The sequence below is a fragment of the Phyllostomus discolor genome, chromosome 2 (genome assembly GCF_004126475.2).
Source record: "Phyllostomus discolor isolate MPI-MPIP mPhyDis1 chromosome 2, mPhyDis1.pri.v3, whole genome shotgun sequence".
Taxonomy (NCBI): domain Eukaryota; kingdom Metazoa; phylum Chordata; class Mammalia; order Chiroptera; family Phyllostomidae; genus Phyllostomus; species Phyllostomus discolor.
Genome location: NC_040904.2, coordinates 125690180 through 125711579, shown reverse-complemented (window position 1 = coordinate 125711579; position 21400 = coordinate 125690180). Strand labels below are relative to the sequence as shown.

The following is a 21400-nucleotide window of genomic DNA, read 5'->3' as shown; positions in this document are numbered from 1 at the left end:
TCCCCCAACAAAGCATACACTCCTCAAAAGCAAGGACTGTTTCTTACTTGATTGCATTATCAGGGCTTATGATGATAATACCTAGTATGGGGTGACACATTGTACATTCTCAGTAAATGCTTATTTAAGGAATAACCGATTGAATGCATAGATGGATACATGGACAGACAGCTCTGCAGAGGAGACTAAGAGTCAGTTTATTTAAGTGGCTGCCCCACAGGTCCCTGATGTCAGCAAATGACAGGACTCAGGGTTTTCATGCTGCCAGAGTTGGCCCTAGGCAGGATTGCTGAGTACTTGGAATGTCTCTTCAGAATCCACTTTTCCATTCCCCAAGCATCTTCCCAGATGACTAGGGCCCATATGTCATCTCAGGTTTCTTTGGGCCTAACTTTGACATGCCAACCAGGCCTGCTTTTCTAAATTCAGCCAAGACAGAGGAGCTTCAAGCAGTCCTAATCAACATTCACAACCACAAACAAAATAATAGCCACAACTTGTTGACCAGGCTCTATACTAAGTGCATTTTATTTTATTTATTTTATTTTATTTTTTAAATTATATTTTATGATTATGCTATTACATTTGTCCTGATTTTTCTCCCTTTGCCCCCCTCCACCCAGCACCCCTCTACTCCCTAGGCAATCCCCCCATTTTTGTTCATGTCCAGGGGTCATGCATATACGTTCTTTGGCTACTCCATTTCCTACACTGTACTTTACATCCCCATGGCTATTCTGTAACTACTTGTTTGTACTTCTTAACCCTCTCACCTCTTCACCCATTCCCTCATACCCCCTTCCCATCTGGCAATCATCAAAATGCTCTCTGTGTCCATGATTCTGTCTCTGTTCTTATTTGTTTGGTTTGGTTTTTAGATTCTGTTGTTGACAGATATGTACTTTTGCCATTGTATTATTCATAGATTTGATCCTTACTTAAATAAGTCCCTTTAACATTTTATACAATAATGGTCTGGTGATGATGAACTCCTCTAGCTTTTTTTCTCATCAGAGAAGCTCTTTATCTGCCCTTCAATTCGAAATTATAGCTTTGCTGGGTAGGGCAATCTTGGCTATAGGTCCCTATTTTTCATGACTTTGAATATTTCTTGCCAATCCCTTCTACCCTGCAAAATTTATTTTGAGAAATCAGCTGACAGTCTTATGGGAACTCCCCTGTAGGTAACTAACTGCTTTTCTCTTACTGCTTTTAAAAGTCTCTCTTTATCTTTAACTTTTGGCATTTTAATGATGATGTGTCTTAGAGTGAGCCTCTTTGCATCCATCTTGTTTGGGACTCTCTGTGCTTCCACGACTTGCATGTCTATTTCCTTTACCAAATTAGGGAAGTTTTCTTTCACTCTTTTTTCAGCTGTCTTTCCAATTTCTTGCTCTTCTCCTTCCGGCACCCCTATGATGCAAATGTTGGACATTTGAAATTGTCCCAGAGACTGCTTATACTATCTTCATTTTTTTTGGATTCCTTTTTCTTCTTGTTCTCATTGGGGTTTTTTTGCCTCCTTATGTTCCAAATCATTGATTTGATTCTCTGCTTCATCCACTCTACTGTTGTTTCCCTGTAAATTGTTCTTTAATTCAATTAGTGTATTTGAACTTCATTTCTGACTTGATCTTTTTCATGCTGCAAAGGTCTTCAACAATTTCCTTGAGCATTTTTATAACCAGTGTTTTGAACTCTGCATCTGATAGATTGTTTATCTCCATTTTATTTAGCTCTTTTTTCTAGAGTTTTAATCTGTTCTTTCATTTGGGCCATGTTTCTTTGTCTGCTCATTTTCGCAGCCTCCTTGTATTTGTTTGTATGTATTAGGTAGAGTTGCTTTGACTCCGTGTGTTGGTAGTATGGCCTAATGTAGTAGGCGTCCTATAGGGTCTAGTGACACAGCCTCCCCTATCACACAAGCCGGGTACTGAAGGTGTGTTCTTTGTATGGGCTGAGTACACACTCTTCTTGTAGTTGAGCCTTGGTTGCTATTGGCAGACGAATGGGAGGGATTTATCTAGGCCAGCCAACTGTAAGGATTGTCTGTGAGCACTTACCACCAACATCTGCCCTCTGCGGAACATCAGCTGTGCAGGGGCTTGGTGGAGGTGCTCTGACATGATCTGTAGCTGTCCACTGGGTACACTGGCCCTGGGGTCTCCTGAGTGTCGCAGGCCAAGTTCAGCCTCCACCTGTGTTTTGCCTGGAGCTACTATCCCTGAGCTATAAAGCAATCTGAGATGGCTGCTATTTGTGCTGGTCTTAGAGGTTCCCAGGTGAAGCCAAGCTGCAAATCTAGGCTGGCTGCTGCTAGTGCTGGGCCTGGGGCTCACTGTGGCCAGCTGTTGACTGAGAGGATTTAGGCAGTTGTGTGGCATGAGCCAAGACCAACCATTCATATGGAAAAGCAGCTTGGGTGGGCCTATAAATTGGGTGAGGTAGAGTCTCTAGGGATCTCCAAGACAAGCCAAACAGTGTTAGCCAGGTTGATGAAGTCTCCGATATGGCACCAGATTTCTGGCTCTGTGGCTTCATGGGGGTAGGAGGCAGTTTAGAAAAGGGACAATAGCCTATGCTTGCCTCGATGCCAGACACTTCAGTTTCTCCCAGTATGCCACTGATGCCTTTCAAGCTGCTATCCCAATGCTGGAACTCAGAGGGAGTGAGTCTGAGTAGGTGAGTCCATGTGTGAGTTCTGTAAGAGGAACTTCTTGGGGCTCCAGCATTCTTCCACCAACTCAGTCCCTGCTTGTTTTTACAGCCAGAAGTTGTGGGGACTTACTGTCCTGGCACTGAAAGCCTGGGCTGGCAGAGCCTGGTGTGGGACTGGGCCTCCTCACTTCCAAGATATCCCTCCTGAATTATTTACCACCCAGGTGTGGTACCAGCACATTCTTGTCTCTGCCCCTCCTACCAGTCTGGATGGATGTGGTTTCTTTAACTCTGTAGTTGTCAGATTTCCATTTACTTGATTTCTGATGGTTCTGAGTGATGGTTATTCCATATTTTAGTTGTAATTGTGATGTGGTTGCACAAAAAGTCAAGCCATGTCTGCCTACACTGCCATCTTGACCAGAAGTCCCCCAGCATTTTCATTATTATTTCATTTGATCTTTATACCACTCTTTTGAAGAAAGAATACTCAATTCCCATTTCATATATAAGGAAAATGAGACTCAGAAAAAAGATAAATAATTACTTCAACGTCATAGAGTTAAAAATTGGAAGAACATGGATTTAAACCTATGGAAGCTACCTTCTATATCTTGACACAGAGTCATGTTCCTCTAAGGTCAAGATTTTGAGGTGTAGGTAGTCAGTAATGACAGATCTGCCCAAAAAGTTTTCCGAAGTCATCCCTTTTAGGTCCCATAGTGTAGCATTCTGGACTCTCTCTTAAGTACCTCACTATTTTCACAATTGGGCACAAATACTTATCTCTCTCAATCATCCCAACAAATTGGCAAAAGCCTTCTCTTATTTAGGCTTATAAAAAGATTTTGAAGAGCAAAGTTTCTAATTGGGCATTTTGCAAATTCTCAAGGATACAAAGAGATCTTCAGCCTTCAAGCCAGGACCATGTGATGAGAAAAGACCCATACTTGGACCCCAGAGCTTTTATTTCTGCTCCCAGCTTTGCTATGTGACCTTATCATGTATTCTTGAGTCAACCTTGACCCTCTTAGGCCTTGGATTCCCATCTCAGAAAGAGAATGAACTGGATTCAATACTATGGGTCAAACAGGCATGTCTAAAGGGACCAAGCTGGTGACATGAAGTGGACTGAGTGATTGCACATGATGACACCCACCATAGTAGCAGGGGTGACCAGTGCCTCATGCTGTTATCTTTGGATCAGGAGATCATATGTAGAATACCAGCACACTTAGAAAAGGGCCCTCCAACTCATTTGGTCTACACTCCCACCCTGAGAGGCAGGGGGTCCCCTAATCCAATTTATACTGGTGATCTCTAATGAAAGAGCTGATGCATTTGGAAAAGCTCCAAGAGTCTGAGTGGGCAACCCCTCCCCAAACTACATCTCGCAGCCTGAAATGCCAGTCACACTCCAGCATCAATCTGGCCACAGGTTCCAGATCCAGCCAGAACTCTTGACATTGAGCCGACCAGGCATCAAGCTTGGAGGAAAATGAACTGTAGGATTTCTGTAGGAGACAAGAGACAACCTTGCAGGGAGGGAAAAAAAACCAACTGGCTGAATTTAGCAGAGACTGGAAAATAAACATAGCAACCTGACTCATGGGACCACAAGGACTAAGAGCCTGGCTTTGGCCCTAAAGCCACCTTTTTGACCTTGACAAAGTATCTCTCCCCAGAGCTTCCCTCTCCAAGATACTCTTGCCCCCTTTCTTCACCCAACTCCTCCTCATCATTCAAGATTTAGGGCCTGGAAATGGATTCTAAGATGTGCTAAGTCACCCTAGGCTACTTGAAGGAAATCAACAGAGCAATATCTGACATAATTGATTATTTATTACCTAAAATTGTACAGAATGGAGTACTGCAAAATAATATACTGCTGGGAATGGATCTGCTGAGGCAGCAAATGGAAATAAAACTGTTGCTATTAAACATTTTCCCAAGACAAGTAACTTCTGAGGCCCTCTTTACTCAAATACTGGCTCTTGTCTCTACAGCATTTAAGGGGACTGAGGTTCTGCACTTCCCTGGTGCTGATGCATAAAATGACATGGAAGAGGCAAGTTTTCCATGGAAAGAGATGATAATATGTACTCTATCACAGAGTATAATTCACTGAAAACTACAATTGGAAGAGTAGAATTAACAGCTGAACACCCAAAAGGTACTTCAATGAGCCATGCAGTTCTATCCCCTGGCTCAGGTAAGTTGCAATTAACCAGCCCAAAGAGCCTAAGGGACTTACTGGGGGTCCCCCAGCCAGCTACTCAACTTAAATATAAAGCCCCTGTGCAAGCCAAGATGTAAAGGAAATTAAACAGGAATAATTGTCCAACAGCATATACTGTACTTGGTTTAGGAGTCAGAGCTCTGTGAAGAGGCTTCCAGAATCCCCATGATCAAGCCCATTGTGTCATGAGGGACAGAGGAAAACACAGGGCATAAAAGCCCTCATTAAAAATTTCTGAGAGAATTGGGTGATGCCGGGGGATTGAATAGTGTCACTCAAGGAACTACCAGGACACCTCCTTGAGAACTCAGCCACTTCTCCAGGTATACTCTCTATCATATTTGTCAGTGCAGAGCAACTGAGAACCTTAAGTCCTTGATTATTGGTTTTACAGTGCTCTCAGGGTCAAAAACAGCCCCAGGGAAAAAAATGTGTCCCATAGTAAGCGAGTTTCAGATCCTGGACTATATCACCCAGGTCCCCTGAACTCCATGAATTTACTCTAAATTTATTTAATACCCAAGAACCTCCACAAAGACCAGATGAGGTAGAGATTGCTAATCCCTGATGTTAACTGAAGGTGACAAATCAGCTGTAGAAAAACCACCCTGCATTACTCCTCTTAGCAAGCATTGATACCCATAACTCATTCATTCATTCATTTAACCAGCATCTACTGAGTTCTCTGGAGTCCAGGCATCATGCTGCAGAGCAGACAATGGACTGCCAGAGAGCAAGAGCAGAAGCTGGAAAGCCACCTGCAGTGGCCCAGACAAGAGAAAATGAGTGTCTTATCTAAGGCAGTGGGGATAAGGAAAAGGAACAGAAAGCAAATGATGTTAGGAAAGTAGAATTCACAACATTTTGATTGGAGTAGGAGGCGTGAGAGTAAGGGAGTATGACTCCTGATTTCTGGCTAGAGTGAAGGAGAGAACAGCAGTGCCCTTCACGGAGACAGGCATATAATGGGAGGAGCAGATGGATGATAAGGAACTCAGTTTGGGTCAAGTTGAATTTAAAGTGCCTGCAGAATACTGAAGAGCAGAAATCCAGCCAGAAGTGCAAGCGTGGATGTCAGAAGTTGTGGAAGAGGATTAGATAGAATCATTAAGAGGAAGAAGGATCCACATGAAAGTTTGAAAAAGAACAGTCATCAGAGATGTGGGAAGGGCAAAAGAAAGTAAAACTTAGGTTCCCAAAGAAGGGAGGTTTTCAAAAAAAATACAATGACCAACAGTGACTAGTACCTTTGGCTGGTCAGATGAGGTGATAATTGAGTGAAATGAGTAACAAGGGGTTCTCCAAGGCTAGTGACAAGAGCATGTCAGAGGAGGGTAATTACAGGAATGACCATAGAATCACCCCTCCACCAGCTCCCCAGTGTGGAGCTAGGCTGCTGCACCAGGCATGGTACCCAAAGGAATACTACATCCTGGCTTGGTCCTGTATCCTGGAAAATAAGTCAGGTCCCAGCACTTTAGAAAGAATAGTCCAACACACTCACTAGGGGAGACAAAGAAGCATGGCTTTAACAAGTTTGAAATTCAAATCTTCCCTTTCTTTTTCCTTTACCCCTGTATACATTTGGAACAAGCTAGACCCCTAACACCTGGATTAGGTTATGCATCAATGCCTGATCAAACAGATATTGAAGGAGTGGCGGTTGGGATTGAATTCTCTTCAACATCCAGGCCCACAGATTCCCAGAGCCAAGAATCGGGGCTGCCTGACCTTGGCAGGTGGACAGTAAGCTCTTCACAGTCCCTCCTGCCTGAAAAAGAGTCATTGTTTTTAAAAGCACGGAAACCCATGCCTGGGAAAGTGGGAAAGAAAGAAGGAGACTGAGCCAGCAGGTGGACAGCAAGAGTAAAGGCAAAGGTTTCTGGAGTTAGATTCTTTTTTTCCCCAAATAAATATTGTATTTGCCTGCAATTTGCCTACCCTTATGTCCTTTGTTCAAGCTAGGTCCCTAGATGAGGTTAGCTCCCCAAAAAGCTGAAGTCTAGATTGATGGCACCTTCCTGCTTTGCCCCAAACCTCCATTTTCTCTGTGATGGCCATTTGCCACCAAGGGGGAAAACATCTCCCATCTTCAACAACACAAATTTAACCCATCTGGGCATGTCTGGATGGGGAAGCCACATGAAGTATGGGGATGAGCTTATTTCTAATCCCACTGATAATTCATTGAGGGAAAATAGGCACAAAGTTGCACTGGGAGGCACCTGGGATAGTAAAGGATTGACAGAAAATGGTAAGACTTGCACATACTTCTTCCTTGTTCAAATGTCCCCATGCCCACTGACTCCATCTATTTCAGGGCACCCCCCACCCCCGCCCACCAAGTGGGATAGATTAAGATCACATCATCCAATTTTCATATGGGTAACTGAGAGTCATAGAGGGGAAGTGGCAACAGAGTCGGGATCCTGGGTTCTGCCTCTTGGTTCCCTAGTCTTCCTAAGCTCCATGGGATCAGCTGAAGAACCGGAGTGAATAACCAAGGAAAGTTAGGGCAGCTCCTCCTCGAGGCTCAGGATAGAGGCCAACTGTATTGACCAAATCATATGGGGTCCAGAGGTAGGAAAATGAGCCTAACAAGCTCTGAGACTCCAGCTACTAATGCTGAAGCAGAGCTGGAAGAAGGGGAGATGGGTGTAGGCTTGAAGAGTTTCCATTAAGCCTCTAAGAAAAGCCACCAGCTCTGGCCTTGTGGACAAAGTCCTGGCAACCTGCAGCACTGGCACCCAAGACATTGGTTTGGTGTCCTTCACTTCCTGGAATATAGAGCATTTTATTTTTATCTTATAAACAGGAGATTGGATAGCAGTGCTGAACCAAGACAAGTGTGAACAAAGGAGGCTCAGGCAGTGCTGGGGGCAGAGCACTGGGCCCAGCACAGGAGCCTGGGGCCTTAGTGCCTGTGGTTAGCAGCCAGAGCCCCAGGGCTGCTCAGCTGCCTGTCTGAGGACATCGCCCATTACATCCCCCACTCAGATCAGCCAATGAAGATGTATCAGGCCAAGTGGGAAATATACACACCAGCTGATCCAAACACCAAACTCCCCTGCCTCAAGTGAGAGCTTTTGGGGGAAACTCCAGTCTCTCTCCTGCCTCTTGCCACTACCAAAGGGCAGGGAATTCCTGCTTCCCAGCAAATCCCTGACTCCCAGCCCTTTCTGAGACTTAATGGTGTGCCTGTTCAAGAGGGCCTGTTCAAGAGGGCACTAAACTTATGCTGCTGTTTATTCAAAATCTCTTCTTACCCAGAATGCACTGACCATAACCATTCTCTCTGCAGTTTTGGCTTTGCCCCTCAGCAGTGGGCATCTAACTGGAAAAATTAACTATTGCTTTGCTTTGGATTAAGGGGATGATGGCTGTGACCATAGACATTTCTTCTGCAGTGGGATCCTATGCGACTGGTGCACTTTGAAGCAGCATATTAGGAAGGAAGCAATAAATAGAAATTCATTTAACACTAGCAGTCAGAAGACATTTCCATATGGAAAGGTACATGCAATGTCACTCATCAAACAAGTGGTTTTTAACCTCTAAAACAGAGGCGTCAAACTCATTTTCACTGGGGAGCCATATCAGCTTCATAGTCACCTTCAAAGGGCTGAATGTAGAGCTCCTTCCCCCTAGTTAGGGAGTAGTTACATTTATACTGCCCTAAAATTACATTCGGCCTTTGAAGGCAACTGTGAGGCTAATGTGGGCCTCAGTGAAAATGAATTTGACATCCCTGCTCTAATAGGTACCAGGCCCTGGGGATAGGTGCTGAGAGTCAATGGTGAACCACACAGAGCAGAGAGAGCTTCTGCTCTTACAAAGTTTATGGTAGACTTATAGACAAGAAAACCAGGAAATAAAATACAGCATGATACATGCTATGACAGAAGATGCACAGGTGCCATAGGACCACATAGGAGGGAGAACTAAGGCAGCCTGGGATAAGGGGCTGATGTCAGGGATGCCTTACTGAAAAAGGTGACATATAAGCTGATACCTTAAAGAAGGGTAGGAGATGAAGGGAGGTGAGCAGCTGAGTATAGCTGGAGTGAGAGGGAAGGGCTTACGAGAAATGAAGGTGGAACAGGGCTCAGGGGCACAATTGAACAGAGCCTTATATGCCATGGTAAGTAGGGGGTTCTTTCTCCTACAGAGAAAATGGAAAAGCCACAGAAGGGCTTACGTAGGGGATTCATATCACCTTCACACTGCCATCGGAATTGATCAAAGTAAGGAGAGAGAGGATATTTTGGGAGCATCCAGGAGATTGCTGAAGAGATCTAGACAAGAGATGGGAGGACAGGAACTAGGACAACAAAAGTCAGATCCCAAAGAAAAGGATCAGTTCAGGACAAAGAGGCAAACCCTTAAGACATAGAATCATCAGAACTCACTATGGAGAAAGGGGAGAGGAGAGTTGAGGCTTGTGGCCTGGGAGACATAATACTAAGCAAGGTGAGGATCGGAGGAGAAAGGCAGATTGGTGGGAAGAGATGATATTCCAGAGGGCCCCCTGAAGAGTCAGCAGAACCTGTGAGACATCTCAGTGGAGATGTCCTAAAGGCAATCAGATATACATGTCCAAGCTTACAAGAGGTCTGAGGATTAGAAAGAGATTCTAACAAGAGGAAGTTGGTATAATATATGTCTGATATACAGGCTTAATTCCTTTATCTATTCAATAAATATTCATCAATTTCCTACCGTACACCTGGAGGCAGAGTTGAACTAATGCACATTAATAGAGAACATTCCTTAATTGGGATCCTATCTACACCTCTGACGGGCTGTAATCACTTGTGTGGGTGTCTCTGACTGATGCTCCTTAGAGAACTGCTGTCATAACTGCTCGTCAGAGAGAGATGAAGCCCTTAAAATTAACTGTCTGTGGGAATTGCAGTCTTTCATTTTCTAGCAGGCCCACCCCTGAAGGCCACCACTTTGTTTTACTTCTGCTAACAAGAGATTGTCTTACAAAATAGAGCTACAAATGGGACCCTAATTGATGAATATGTGAACAGCCATTCCCTTTATAGTGGCATTAGCCCAGTTGTGGTCTTAGCTGTACCACCTCTGGGCCAGGTCTCATACAGAGTGGAAAGGGAGTTTAACTAGGTAATTAAATATCTATTTGCCATGTGAGTCTGGGCAATATCTCTGTCCTCATTCTCCCCTTCCCCCATGTCTGAGTTTCCCTCAGTGGGAACATGGGCAATGACCACCAGTCAATCTAGGAATCAATAAATAGGAATTGTGTCCTTTCCAGGAGGAAGCTTGTGAAGGGCACAGAGAAAACTGAGACCTTGGCCTCACCCTCAGCGGGTCTGTAATCTAGCATGATTTACTCTCCAGTCCCCCATTTCTCTCACATTGGTCTCTCACATTGGTAGGGACTTGATGAGTTTGCAGTTTAATTCTCCAGATGTTGAGATCCCAGAGCCGAACGTGAGCTTGGAGAGGGACAGGCCAGCCTGTGGGTCACAGAAAACCCTATTCTTCCTATTACTGATGTATTTCACAGGGGAATGAGTGGCTCCCTGGGCAGGGGGTGCTGAACAGCCCTATCTTCAGCTGTCTTTTTGGCTCTGGCTGGCTGACCTGAGAATGACTGAATCAATGATTCAATGATTCAAAGACCTAATTCAAAGAGACCTCCCCTGGCTCTTCTGCTATAGCCTCTGCTGCTACTAACTCAATAATGTCACCAGTCAAGACCCCATATTCATGTGCTTTCACTTTGGGACACCACTAGGTAAACCCAGATTACAAATAATAGCTAATCTTTCTTGAGCATTTACCATGTGAGAGTAGTGTGCTTTACATGAAATAACTCAATTTATCCTGACAATAACTCTATGGAACATTGTGCTATTATGTGTCCTAGATGATGACACCAAGGCACGGATGACTGCAGTGACTTGTGTGAGCTAGTAAGCAGCAGAGCTGAGATCTGAATCCAGACATACTAATTGCAGAGGCTGTGCCCTTCACCTCCACACAAAGCTACCTCAGGCTGAGAAATCAGTGGCCTACATGGTTTAGTTGTTTGGAATTTGTTATGCCTCCTACCCTCCAGAGTAGCTAGTAATAAGCTAGCTAGTAATGTGCTCCAAATTCTACCACTGAAATAATCATTCCCCTGGCAATGGCAAGGCAAACCTCTGGGGAGGCTGAGGAGATTGAACACACAGGCCTGTTACAGACTGACAGACTCCAGTCAGTCATAGGCCATTTGCCTTGCATGGAAGTTAATCAGTTTCTTCCCAATTCTTTCCATGAGTGGCAGCAGGTGGGGTGGGGGTGGAGGGGCAAAGGTTAGGACCAGCTTAAGGTTGGGGATGTGGAAAAAGTGGAGAAAGAGGCCCAAATCAACAGTAGAACACAGTCCAACTTTGAAAGCACTCCAGCCCTGCCACTTACAAGTGCTATAATCATGATCAATTTAATCAACCACTGCAAGTTTCTGTTTCTTCAACAGCAAAATAAGAATATTAAGAGATGCCTTATAATCTTGTGGTATAAATTAAATAAGGTAATGCTTACAAGCACTTAACACTGTGCCCCACACACAATGAAGACAGTAAAATAGTAGCTCTTATATCATCAATGCTACCAGTCAAGGAAAGAAGTCCTGACAAATGTGCTGGGAAACCAGTGGGCAAGGTGGTCAGCTAAGTGAGCAGCAAGAAAAGGACTTGAAGGGACAGACTGCCTTCATTGACTACATAACTATTCCAAGACCTGCTATGTGTTCATTCAGTCTTTCATCAGCCATTTTCTACTCTGACGTATTATGTGTGGGCACTGGATGATGTTGGGGGTTGAATTAAGTCTCTCAAAAAGATGTGTTGCCTAACCCCTGTTACCCACAGATATGACTTCATTTGGAAATAGGGGCTTTGCAGATATAATCAAGATGAGGTCATACTGGATAGGGTGGCCTCTAATCCAATATGACTTGTGTCCTTATAGGAAGAAGAGACACAGACACACACACACACACATAGGGGAGATACAGACCCACACGAGGACAGAAACAGATATCGGAGTAATGTGTCTACAAGATAATGACAAGCATAGCTGGCAATCACTAAAAGCTAGAAAAGAGGCAGGGAACAAATTTTTCCTAAGAACCTCCAGGAGGAGCCAACCCTGCTGACACCTGGGTTTTAGACTTTGGGCTTTCAGAACTGTGAGAGAATACATTTCTGTTGTTTTGAGTCACCTGGTTTGTGGCACTTTGTTACAGCAGCCTTCGATAAAGAATACTGGTGATAAAACTATAGAGGTAATTTTTTAAAAGTTCCTAAGCTGAAGCATCTGCTATTCATTTCATCCCAAGAAAGAAGCTGGATGAGAGTCCAGGCTTAATATGGATGGCCTTGGGTCTAGTTTCCAAAGAGGTATACTTTGTTAGAAAAGAGTTTTCCCTGGCCCACCAACTTGGACCCCAAGCATGGGGACAATTTAGATGAGTAGGTGACATGGAATGAGGATTGTCCCAGCCAGAAATTATACCAGATCCCTGCCACCCATAGGACATAGCACTGAGGACAGTGAAAGTGAGGGAAGGCAGGGCAGTGGTGGAGGCAGGAAAATAAGACCTGGAAAAAGAAAGGTGAAACTGATGTCCTGTTCTTGGTTTCTTCCAGAGCCACCGTTCCTTATTTCTCCTGTTAATTCTTCCACTCTTTCTCTTCATATTTTAAGTTTCTACTCTGGTCCTTATGATGCCTTCACAGCCTAGCAAGCTGGAAAAAAAGCCCAGGAGTCTTGGTGGCTAGAAAACCAGAGTCTGAGTCCCAGCTCCATCATTTACTAGCTGTGGGATCGAGGGCAAGTAACACTAACTTTCTGTGCTTTGGTTTCTTTATCTGTGCAATGGGGGTACATAGTAACTCATAGTGTTAAGTATCTATGCATGGTGTACATTATGTAACATGTATATGTGTACAATGTATGATAGTATGCATTAATCATGATGATATGTGCCAAAGCATTTTAAGTGCCATATGAAAAGGAGAGAGACCTCATCATGTACAATCCTAGACTTTATATAGAGAAATACTGGTTTTAGGTATAATATTATATATCTGGATATGTTAGAAAATTAGCACAAAAATGAAACAATAAATCAGAAGCTACATTTGAGGGAAGTAGAAATGGCATTGACTTAAATGTGAACAAAGCCTCAAGACTGAAGAGCTCTGTGATATTGAGCAAGTTTTCCCATCACATAGTTTAAAAATGATTTGAGTTTTCATCTGGCACTAAGACTCTATGACTTTACGAAAATGTGCACATTGAGCTGTTTGCTCTTATAAAAATATGTTTTAAAAAGAAATCTTTACTTATGGGCCACCCATTACAAACCTGAGGAAAGCTGTGATGCTTGAGGGAATTCTAATAACAAATGAAGTGGAAAAGCCATTCGATATGTGAAATATCCCATGGGCTGAATAACACTGGAGAGACAAATCTCAAATACTCCTCTCTGGCTATTCCTATTAGAGAGCTACTACTATAATACCAGTGGAAGGGGTTGAAATCACTTGGAACAAAAACTAGTAAAGAAGGTGACACAGCCTTAATACAGCCCAAAAATGCAAATGTAACTGGTCAACTTTTATCTCCTTTTAGAATAACATAAGCAGGCATGACTCAGATTGAAATAGAAGAGACTGAGCTCAGATGTAAGGAAGAACTTCCTGACTACTGAGGCATCAGGAGTTTGGGGAAATTGCCTCCTCTGAAGCTTTTTACCCAAAGTCAACTGCATGTCCTGGTTAAGTAAGTGTGCTGGGCAGCAGAAACTCGGATGGAGGTCTCTTCTTGCCTGTGCTCTCTCTATGCACCCACTGAGTCAGCTCACAGCAGAACAACAATGTCTGCTTTTTACACAACAACACCATTCCACTTCCAGTTACCTCGGTAGTTCACATATAGTCACATTGCCCATTTTTCCCCTGCTCAAACAGTAGACTCCAAGGTGCAAGTGCTGTTTTTACAGATTTTTGCATGTTCCAAACTGGTATGTGATAATCACTTCACAGTGCAGTCAGCAAAGAGGAGGAAATGAAACCCACTCCTGAATTGGAGACGGGAGTGCTGTGTTTCACCCTGTTGACAGCCAAAAGCCAATTTAGGACTCTCCAAAAAGCCAAATTTCCCAAGGGGGAAAAAATGTGAGTATCTTCTTAATTCTCCTGAGCTCACTTAGGGACTGAAATTGGTGTTTGCTGAGGGAGGAAAAATTTGATGTGGACTATGGTTTATGGATCATTTTCATGGAGAAATGAGGAAGTAGGAGAGTTCACCCAGTTTGCACTTTTTCAGCAAGACTTCTGAAAGCTAGCAGGATAATAATCATAAACAGTAACAGAGCACTCACCACGTTCTAAACCCTTTTTGTGAATTAATTTGTTTAATCATCACAACAACTTTATGAAGCCCCAAGAGGTTGGGTCATGTTCAACATAACAACACATCTAAGTTCAGAGCTGGATTTTAAACCAAGCAGGCTGGCACCATAGGCTACATGGTTAGTCAGCACCCACACTCTTCAGAAGACATCCTCAGAGAAGCAGGCTTGGGTCCTGCCATCTCTTGCCCTCTTCCTCCTCAATTCCTTGACCCTTTAGCTGAAAGGAACTTTCTGAGTAGAAGCATCCATTAGCTAAAACCACCAGTATACACCATGTCAGAAGTCAACTCAGTTCTCCTCATGACTCACGGAGCAGCACTCACTTGTACCCCTAATCTCCCTGTTCTAGTGTAGGATTTTTTTCAACCCATAACTCCCCTCTCCCTGGGTCAGTAAGGTAATAGAACATTCAAAAACAGTCTCCAAATGACTCCTCTGCTAAAACTGTTCTATCACCCCTGGGGCTCTCTTTTGAGGTGCTAAAACACCAATCAGGGAGTCATCACCAACAACAATGCATCAGACTTTCTCCAAGAATTGGCAAAGCAAGCAGCAGCTCACAAGAGTCCATTATCCCCCATGGTTCATAATTGGGCATTGTGATTAATCCATTTATCTGCCATTCAGAAGAATACCACATAGTAAGAGTCAGTAATTACCAAGCATTGAATAGGTACATGAATAACCAAAATGTACCCATGCTTTGAGTTGCTGCAGCACCTTGATTCCAAGAATATTTACTCACTTTGAATTTTAAAGATACACAATAATATAACAGAGGGGTGGAAGATAGGAAGCCCAATTTTCAGAAAGCTTTTGGGCTAAAACCCAAAAGGCTCGTGAGCATGTTCATAATTCTGTGAATCAACTCAGAAGATATTCACTAAAATGTATTATGTTAATGAATATCTGTGTGTCAGGCACAGTGTTAAGAACAGGACATTTTTGTAAAAGTTCATTATCTAACTGGAGAAATAGACATATAAGAAGCCAGATATCTTTAACAGGAAAAGTGAGAGGCAGATGTGAAGAACAAGAAAGAGAAGGAACACTCACTCTCCATGGGGGTGGAGAATAAATGGCAGATGTGGAAAGGCTGCCCAGATGGAGTGACCTTTGATTTGGGACCTGCAGGTTGAGGAAGATTTTTTTCTGGAAGGAAGTGGGTGAGAGAGAGCAGGCCAGGCAGAAGGCCCGGTATGCACAAAGGCATTCAGACAGGATGTCAGCAGCCACAGAGAGAACTACATGGGGTGAGTACTGAAGGGCCTTTATGCTAAGAAAACTGGGCTCTATCTCGTATTTGATACACAATAGGGCAACATGGTAAATTTTTAAAGAGATGTCTGATCATGAGCAGATTTGTGCTTCTGAAAGCCCATTGAGCAGTGACAATGAGGCTGGATTAGGGAAAAGGACCAACAGTTGAGAGGCTACTTACTGCCTTAGTGAGGACAGAGGTGAGAATGACCTGCCTCAGGCATTGAGAGTGGACTGAAAAGGAGGGTTAGACTGATAGTTTTGCAGACATTTCAGAAGGCCATATCAGAAGGCTTCTGGTGATGTGTGGGGAGCAGGGGAGAAGAAGAAGAAGCTGATAAGAGTAGGTTTGGCTGGGTGAAGACTCCCTCCGCAGAGGAGGAAAAGCATACTTGAGGGGCCAGAGAAAGCAGAATGGAACTAACACTGCTGTGTGTATACCACGTGCCAAGGTCCCTGAATTTCCTTACACCTGTAAGGGAAATCAGCTCAGGTTAAATGAACTGAGGCCAAAGTGGTCAAAGAGTGTACTCAGGGCCACCCAGTGCCAACTGTGCCCCAGCTCCAGACTTTACCTGGTGAGAAAGGTTTCACTCTCAATATAAGTAGTCTTATTCTTCACTTTCTCCTTCTTGCCCAACAATTAGAATATCTTTCCCTATCTGTATTTCCCATCTTCCTTGCCTACTTCCACATTCATCTCTCGCTTCCTAAGTAACCTCTTCCTGGCTGGCTCTTCATCTACTCCCATTCATACATGGCCTCTTTTTGTAAGTACAAGTGTAGGGCAAAGGGCAAAGGATCAGAAGTGGGATCAAGCTGTGTTCCACAGCTGACTTAGCCAGCCAGGTGACTTTCAGAAACTGACGGACCTCTCAACCTCAGTGTCCTCAACTATAGAGTGGAAACAAAAAAAAAATGAATACTGACCTTTGCTTATCTCACAGGATTATTGTGAGAATGAAAGATTAAAGTGCTTGCAAACTATACCAACAAAAAGCAGGAAAAGATGCTACAGGATTATCTGGATGATCCAGCACCACTGTCCACCAGACTGTGAGTCCTTGGAAGGCAAGAGCCCTGGCAGTCTTCATCTTTAGCTTTAGGGCACCTAATTATTCCTAATACAGAGTCAGTGTTTGATAAAGACATGTTCATTTGAGAATGAAGACCACTGCCACCGGTGTGGCGCACACACACACACAACCACAGAGGCATGTCTGTTTGCCTCCTTCTCTCCCACCATACATTCAGGCAAAACCACATTCCCCAGTTTTTAAAGTACTGCTCTAGTCCTGGCTTATTCCAAAACAGCCAGTTCCTGGAGAAAAACCAAGTGATTGTCAAGCTGCCCGGATGGCTTCATTGGGCACATTTGAACATTGGGTAGGTCTGAATTCCTCCCTTTCTCAGGTAAGTTGCTAAGAACTGAACCCCCAGACTCACTCCCCTGTAAGGAGCTACCATGGGTCTGCCCCATTCACTGCCGCTGTATAGCGACGTGGGTTTCCCCCCGCCCCCTCTTGCAGGAGCTCAGAGCCTCTACTGCTATTTCCATTGATGCCTTGAGCAGGGCTGGCATGTGCAACCGCTCAGAAGGGGGAGCGTGGAGCCGCGGGGGAAGCAAGTAAAAATAGCCTGGCGCGCGTGGCTCTGCTTGCTCCGGACGCTTTTAATCCTGGACGAGGTGGGGAGCTCAGCAGCCAGGGTTGCACACTGAGGCACCCAGCAGGGGGCTGCGCTCAGACCCCCGGAAACAGCCAGGGTGCAGGGGCTAGAAACCCTAGAAAACTTTTTTCCCAGGAACTGAGAGGGACAGGAGTGGGGAGCAGTGGGTGGGGGTGGGCTGTTTCTTACTCCCTAACCCAACAACCTAGCTTCAGGGACTGCTGCGTGCCTAGTCCAACACTTCACAGAAGTGCAGCCTTGACTGAGAGCTATTTTTAGAAACCTCTTTCTCGGGTGGGCGATCAGAGGGAGGAAGGCAGAGCCTATTGGTAAGGCTAGCTCTCCGCTGTGAAGCTGAGAGCCTTGCACTGCACATCATTCAGGATGTCTGCTCGCAGGTGGGGGTGGGGGTGGGGAAGAACAAGTGTCCAGGGAGACCAGAAGGCTTGCTGACTGTGCCCTAACTCAAGGAGAAGGCATTAGCTACTGAATATCCTACTGTTTTCGAGCCCTAGAGGGTGTTTGTTTCAAAATCGACAGTTGCCAGATGCATGCTGCTTCTAGTCTCTCCGGGAATGGGGCTTTAAAAAGCTTTGCTGCCTACGCTGTGGGGGTAGGGGTTAACTGCAGTTCATACTTCACAGGAAGAAGAACGGGGAAGGGTCTCTGCACCCTTTTGCATTCCAGAAAGACAGAGACATTCCCCCACCACACCTCCATTCTTGCCCCACGCTGCATATGGGTGACCATATGTGAAATGTATGGCAGCCCCACCAGACACCCAGCTATTAATAGAGCTCGAGAGTTTGCTCCCTGCCTTTCTCCTGCCACCGGGTAAGGGATGATCTTCGCACATTTACCCCACTCCTCACACACATCCCCCGCCCCCGGCTCACCATCTCTCCAGAAAGGTAAGGGGACAGCCCACGCTGATCCCCTTCGTAACCACAGGTGCCCAGAACCTAAGAATCCGTCCAGTTGTAGTGACAGAGGGTCTGTGTGAGGCCAGAGAACACAGCCATAAGTATTGGGACGCAAAACCCAGCAGGGCTCTTTGCAGCTCAGGACCAACTCGGAGAAAGGGCAGCTATTGGGCTGCCAAAGACGCGGGGGGGGGGGGGGGGCGGGGGGAAGAGTGCAATGTGAGGAGCTAGAGCGACATTCAAAAGCTGCTGCGGGACGAGTGGCTGCAGATTCATTTGTCGCTGCAGCCCTCGGCGCGCAACCACCACAGCCTGGGCGGGCTCGGCTGCCGCAGGAGCGGGCGCTGTCCCTGGTTCTGAGGGCGGCCGCGGCCGGCACCCACTCCCCCGGCTTAGCGCCCCCGAGACGACTCTGACATTCGCCGATGGCAGGCCTCTCGCTCCCGAATCTGGGCCAGAGAGTCTGTTGATGGTGCCCGAGTCCCCACCACCACAACCAGCTCGGCGCTGCCCTGCACTGCCGGGAGCTGTCCGCGGTGCTGCTTGAAGGGTGAATCTGGGGCAGGGAAGGAGACGGTCAGGGCACTGCAGGGGGCAGACCTGGCCCCGCGAGCGCCCATCCCCGCTCTGCGCGAGGTCGGCGCTCTGAAGCCCTAACGGAGCAAAGCAGGGGGCGGGGAGCGCGGCTGCCCGGGATTGAGGACTTGGGAGAAAGAGAAGCAAGCAGCAGCGGGCGGTAGGAGAGGGAGATGGGGTGAGAGCGACTCTTTTGCATTTTCCAAGGGGGGGACCTGAGAAGTGCACCGTCGCCCCCACCCCAGCACACACACGCACACGGCCGGCAGAAGCAAGCGAGATGGAGCTGGGGAAAGTTTGGCTCTAGGTGTTGAGCGGCGGTGGCGGCGCGGCAGTCGGCGGGCAGCCGGGGTCTCCGAGCGCCCGGAGCCCCGCGCCTCCTTACCTCGGTGTTCTCGGCAGCGTTCTCCGCCATTTTCCTCCTTAGGAGCAGGCAGCGGGAGGAGTGTTTCATGCCCATAAGAGCCAGCAAGGGTTTGGTGGTGCAAAGATAGTAGAGAAAGAGACCTGGTGTAGCTTTAAAAGAGAGAGAGAGAGAGAATGGGAGGAAGGGAAAAAAAAAACCCTCAACCCAGCCCCTCTGCCGGAGCGTCAGCCGATACAATCAACCACGGTTGAGTCTTTCTTGCAGTCTCCACTTTGTTTTATTTTCTTCCCTTTTCTTCTGCTTCGGATTCCTTCACACAGTTTCAAGTTCTTCTCGCGCGCCCGACCCCCTCCCCGCCCCTCTCCACCCTCGCTGCGGGCTCAGCAGGAGGGAGGCAGCCCGGAAGGCTCCGCGGTGGCGGCGTCTCTCCCCTGCTGCTCGCAAAGTCCGGCCGGCCAGAGGCTGCCGCCAACTCCTCTCAACTTCTGCGGATCTGCGGGGCGAAGCAACACGCTTCCTGCGCGTCTCTCCTAGGGGCTGAGCCGGGTGAGTGGGGGCGGGGTAAGAGGTTCGGTGGAGCGGGCAGCAGCTGGGCGCAGACCTGGGGCTCGCGGTGACCGGGAACTCGCCCCCTCCGCTGGGCTGCCGGGGTCTCTCCGTCGCCCCCACTCCCCCGCGCCGCGGACAGCTTGCGCGGGGGCAAGGGCTGCGCGGACGCTGCAGGGCCACTCGGGAGGCTTGGAAAAAGCAGGCGCTGGACCTGGACTCCGGCAGGTTCTTAGAGCCGGGTGTGCGTCCTCCTACCGAGGACAAGCTGTGGGCAAGATTGGGCCACAGTTACCTCGCCCCCACCCACCCTGCCCCCACCTTTCCCGCTCCTCAGTCGATTGTTGGATCCTGCCCTAGCGAGGGGTTTGGGGAGCGAAGGGCTAGGTGTCTGGATGAGGGAGGGTCCTTAACTCCTTCAACTCTAGGACTAGGTATGGTATCATGATCACTCCTTTTCACCTATTCTCTCAACCCAGGACACTTCGAGCTCCAAGCCTCTCTGAGACAGAGAGGGTGGGGCGAAGGTTCAGCCAGAGGTGGCTTGGGAACGAAGGTGGGGGAAAGTCAAATGGAAGAGCCTGCGGTCCTGCTTTCCCTACTCTAGTTTTCTCTGGTAGTCGCTCTGTCCCCCAACCCAAATCCTCTTCTTTCTCCTCGCCCCTCCCCCTTCGTCACCAGATTTTGAAGTCCCTTTTATGGAGAGACGGAGGATGTCACGTACCCATTAGGATTCTCTCGATCCTTTTTTAAGGAGTTTGGGCGGCAGCAGGGGGTGTGAATTTTTATACAATGCATTCCTGTCTTCACTTGGAGAGTTTTTTCTACCCCTGTCTTACCGGCCATCTGTCAGGCTGTTAGGAGATGGAACAAGGCAGAGAGAGAAAACTGCCTGCCTCTTCCATTACAACAGGCCACTGGAGCCGGCTCCTTCAAAGACAGATGCACTTTCAAGCTTTGGGGCACAGGCCAAGAAAAGGGACGTAAATGATGCCCCCTGAGCATCCTGGCTCTCTTCACCTCATCCCTGGATGTACATGGGAAGATCAGTCCTGCATGCATGTCCTATTGGTTTTTGAATATCACCTTTGACAGTCAGGAAGTGTGAGCCTGATTGTCCTCAACTAACCCCAGAGTCCATTGAGGAGATGGGCCAGAATCTAAGGATACCTTCATTGCTTGGTCCTAGCGAAAAGAGAGGGCACATTGCATTAAGTGGAGGAGGAAGACAGGAGAAGGGGGAGAGAGTAAGAAGAGTGAAAAGAGAACAAGCAAGAGGCTGGATAATGGGAGTGTGTGTCTGTGTTAAGGAAGGAGCACATTTAAATGTGAAAAAAAAAAAAAAAAAAGAACTTAACCTCCTTACCTCTTTTTCTTTCTCAGATCACAGACCTGGATTAGTGTTGGGGGTGAGTGAGCAGAGTCTTTTGGCAACACCTGGTCATTCTCCTTCCCTTTCACACCCTGCTATCATGCAGAAAGTGGTAGGAAGATAAATAAGGTGAATCAGAAGAATGATTTTCACCCTCTTGAGCCCCATTTTCTCTAAGTATCTTTCTCAGAGACAAAAGATCCGAAGACATCTGATTCCCTAACAAAAGAGTCCCACTACTGGTCCAAATAAAACCAGAAAAGAAAGTATCCTCACAACCTTTAGTCCAATCCTCCAATTTTACAAATAAGGATCCTGAGATCAGAGAAAGGAGGACATTTGTCCATGATCC

The 21400-nt window shown here is 46.4% G+C and overlaps 1 protein-coding gene across 3 annotated transcripts in view; it reads right to left on the bottom strand.

Annotated features, from left to right (window-relative positions):
* PRMT8 (protein arginine methyltransferase 8) overlaps window positions 1-20927 on the bottom strand; it is a 92261-nt gene extending 71334 nt beyond the window's left edge. Inside the window, exon 1 of one of the 3 annotated variants that reach the window (XM_036018535.1) lies at window positions 19149-20927. In XM_036018535.1, coding sequence (XP_035874428.1) covers window positions 19149-19223 — 75 coding nt within the window. In that variant the 5' untranslated portion in view covers window positions 19224-20927. The remainder of the gene's footprint in view (window positions 1-19148) is intronic. The other 2 variants (XM_036018534.1, XM_028532717.2) reach the window with 2 other exon arrangements.
* Between the last annotated feature and the right edge of the window lie 473 nt (window positions 20928-21400).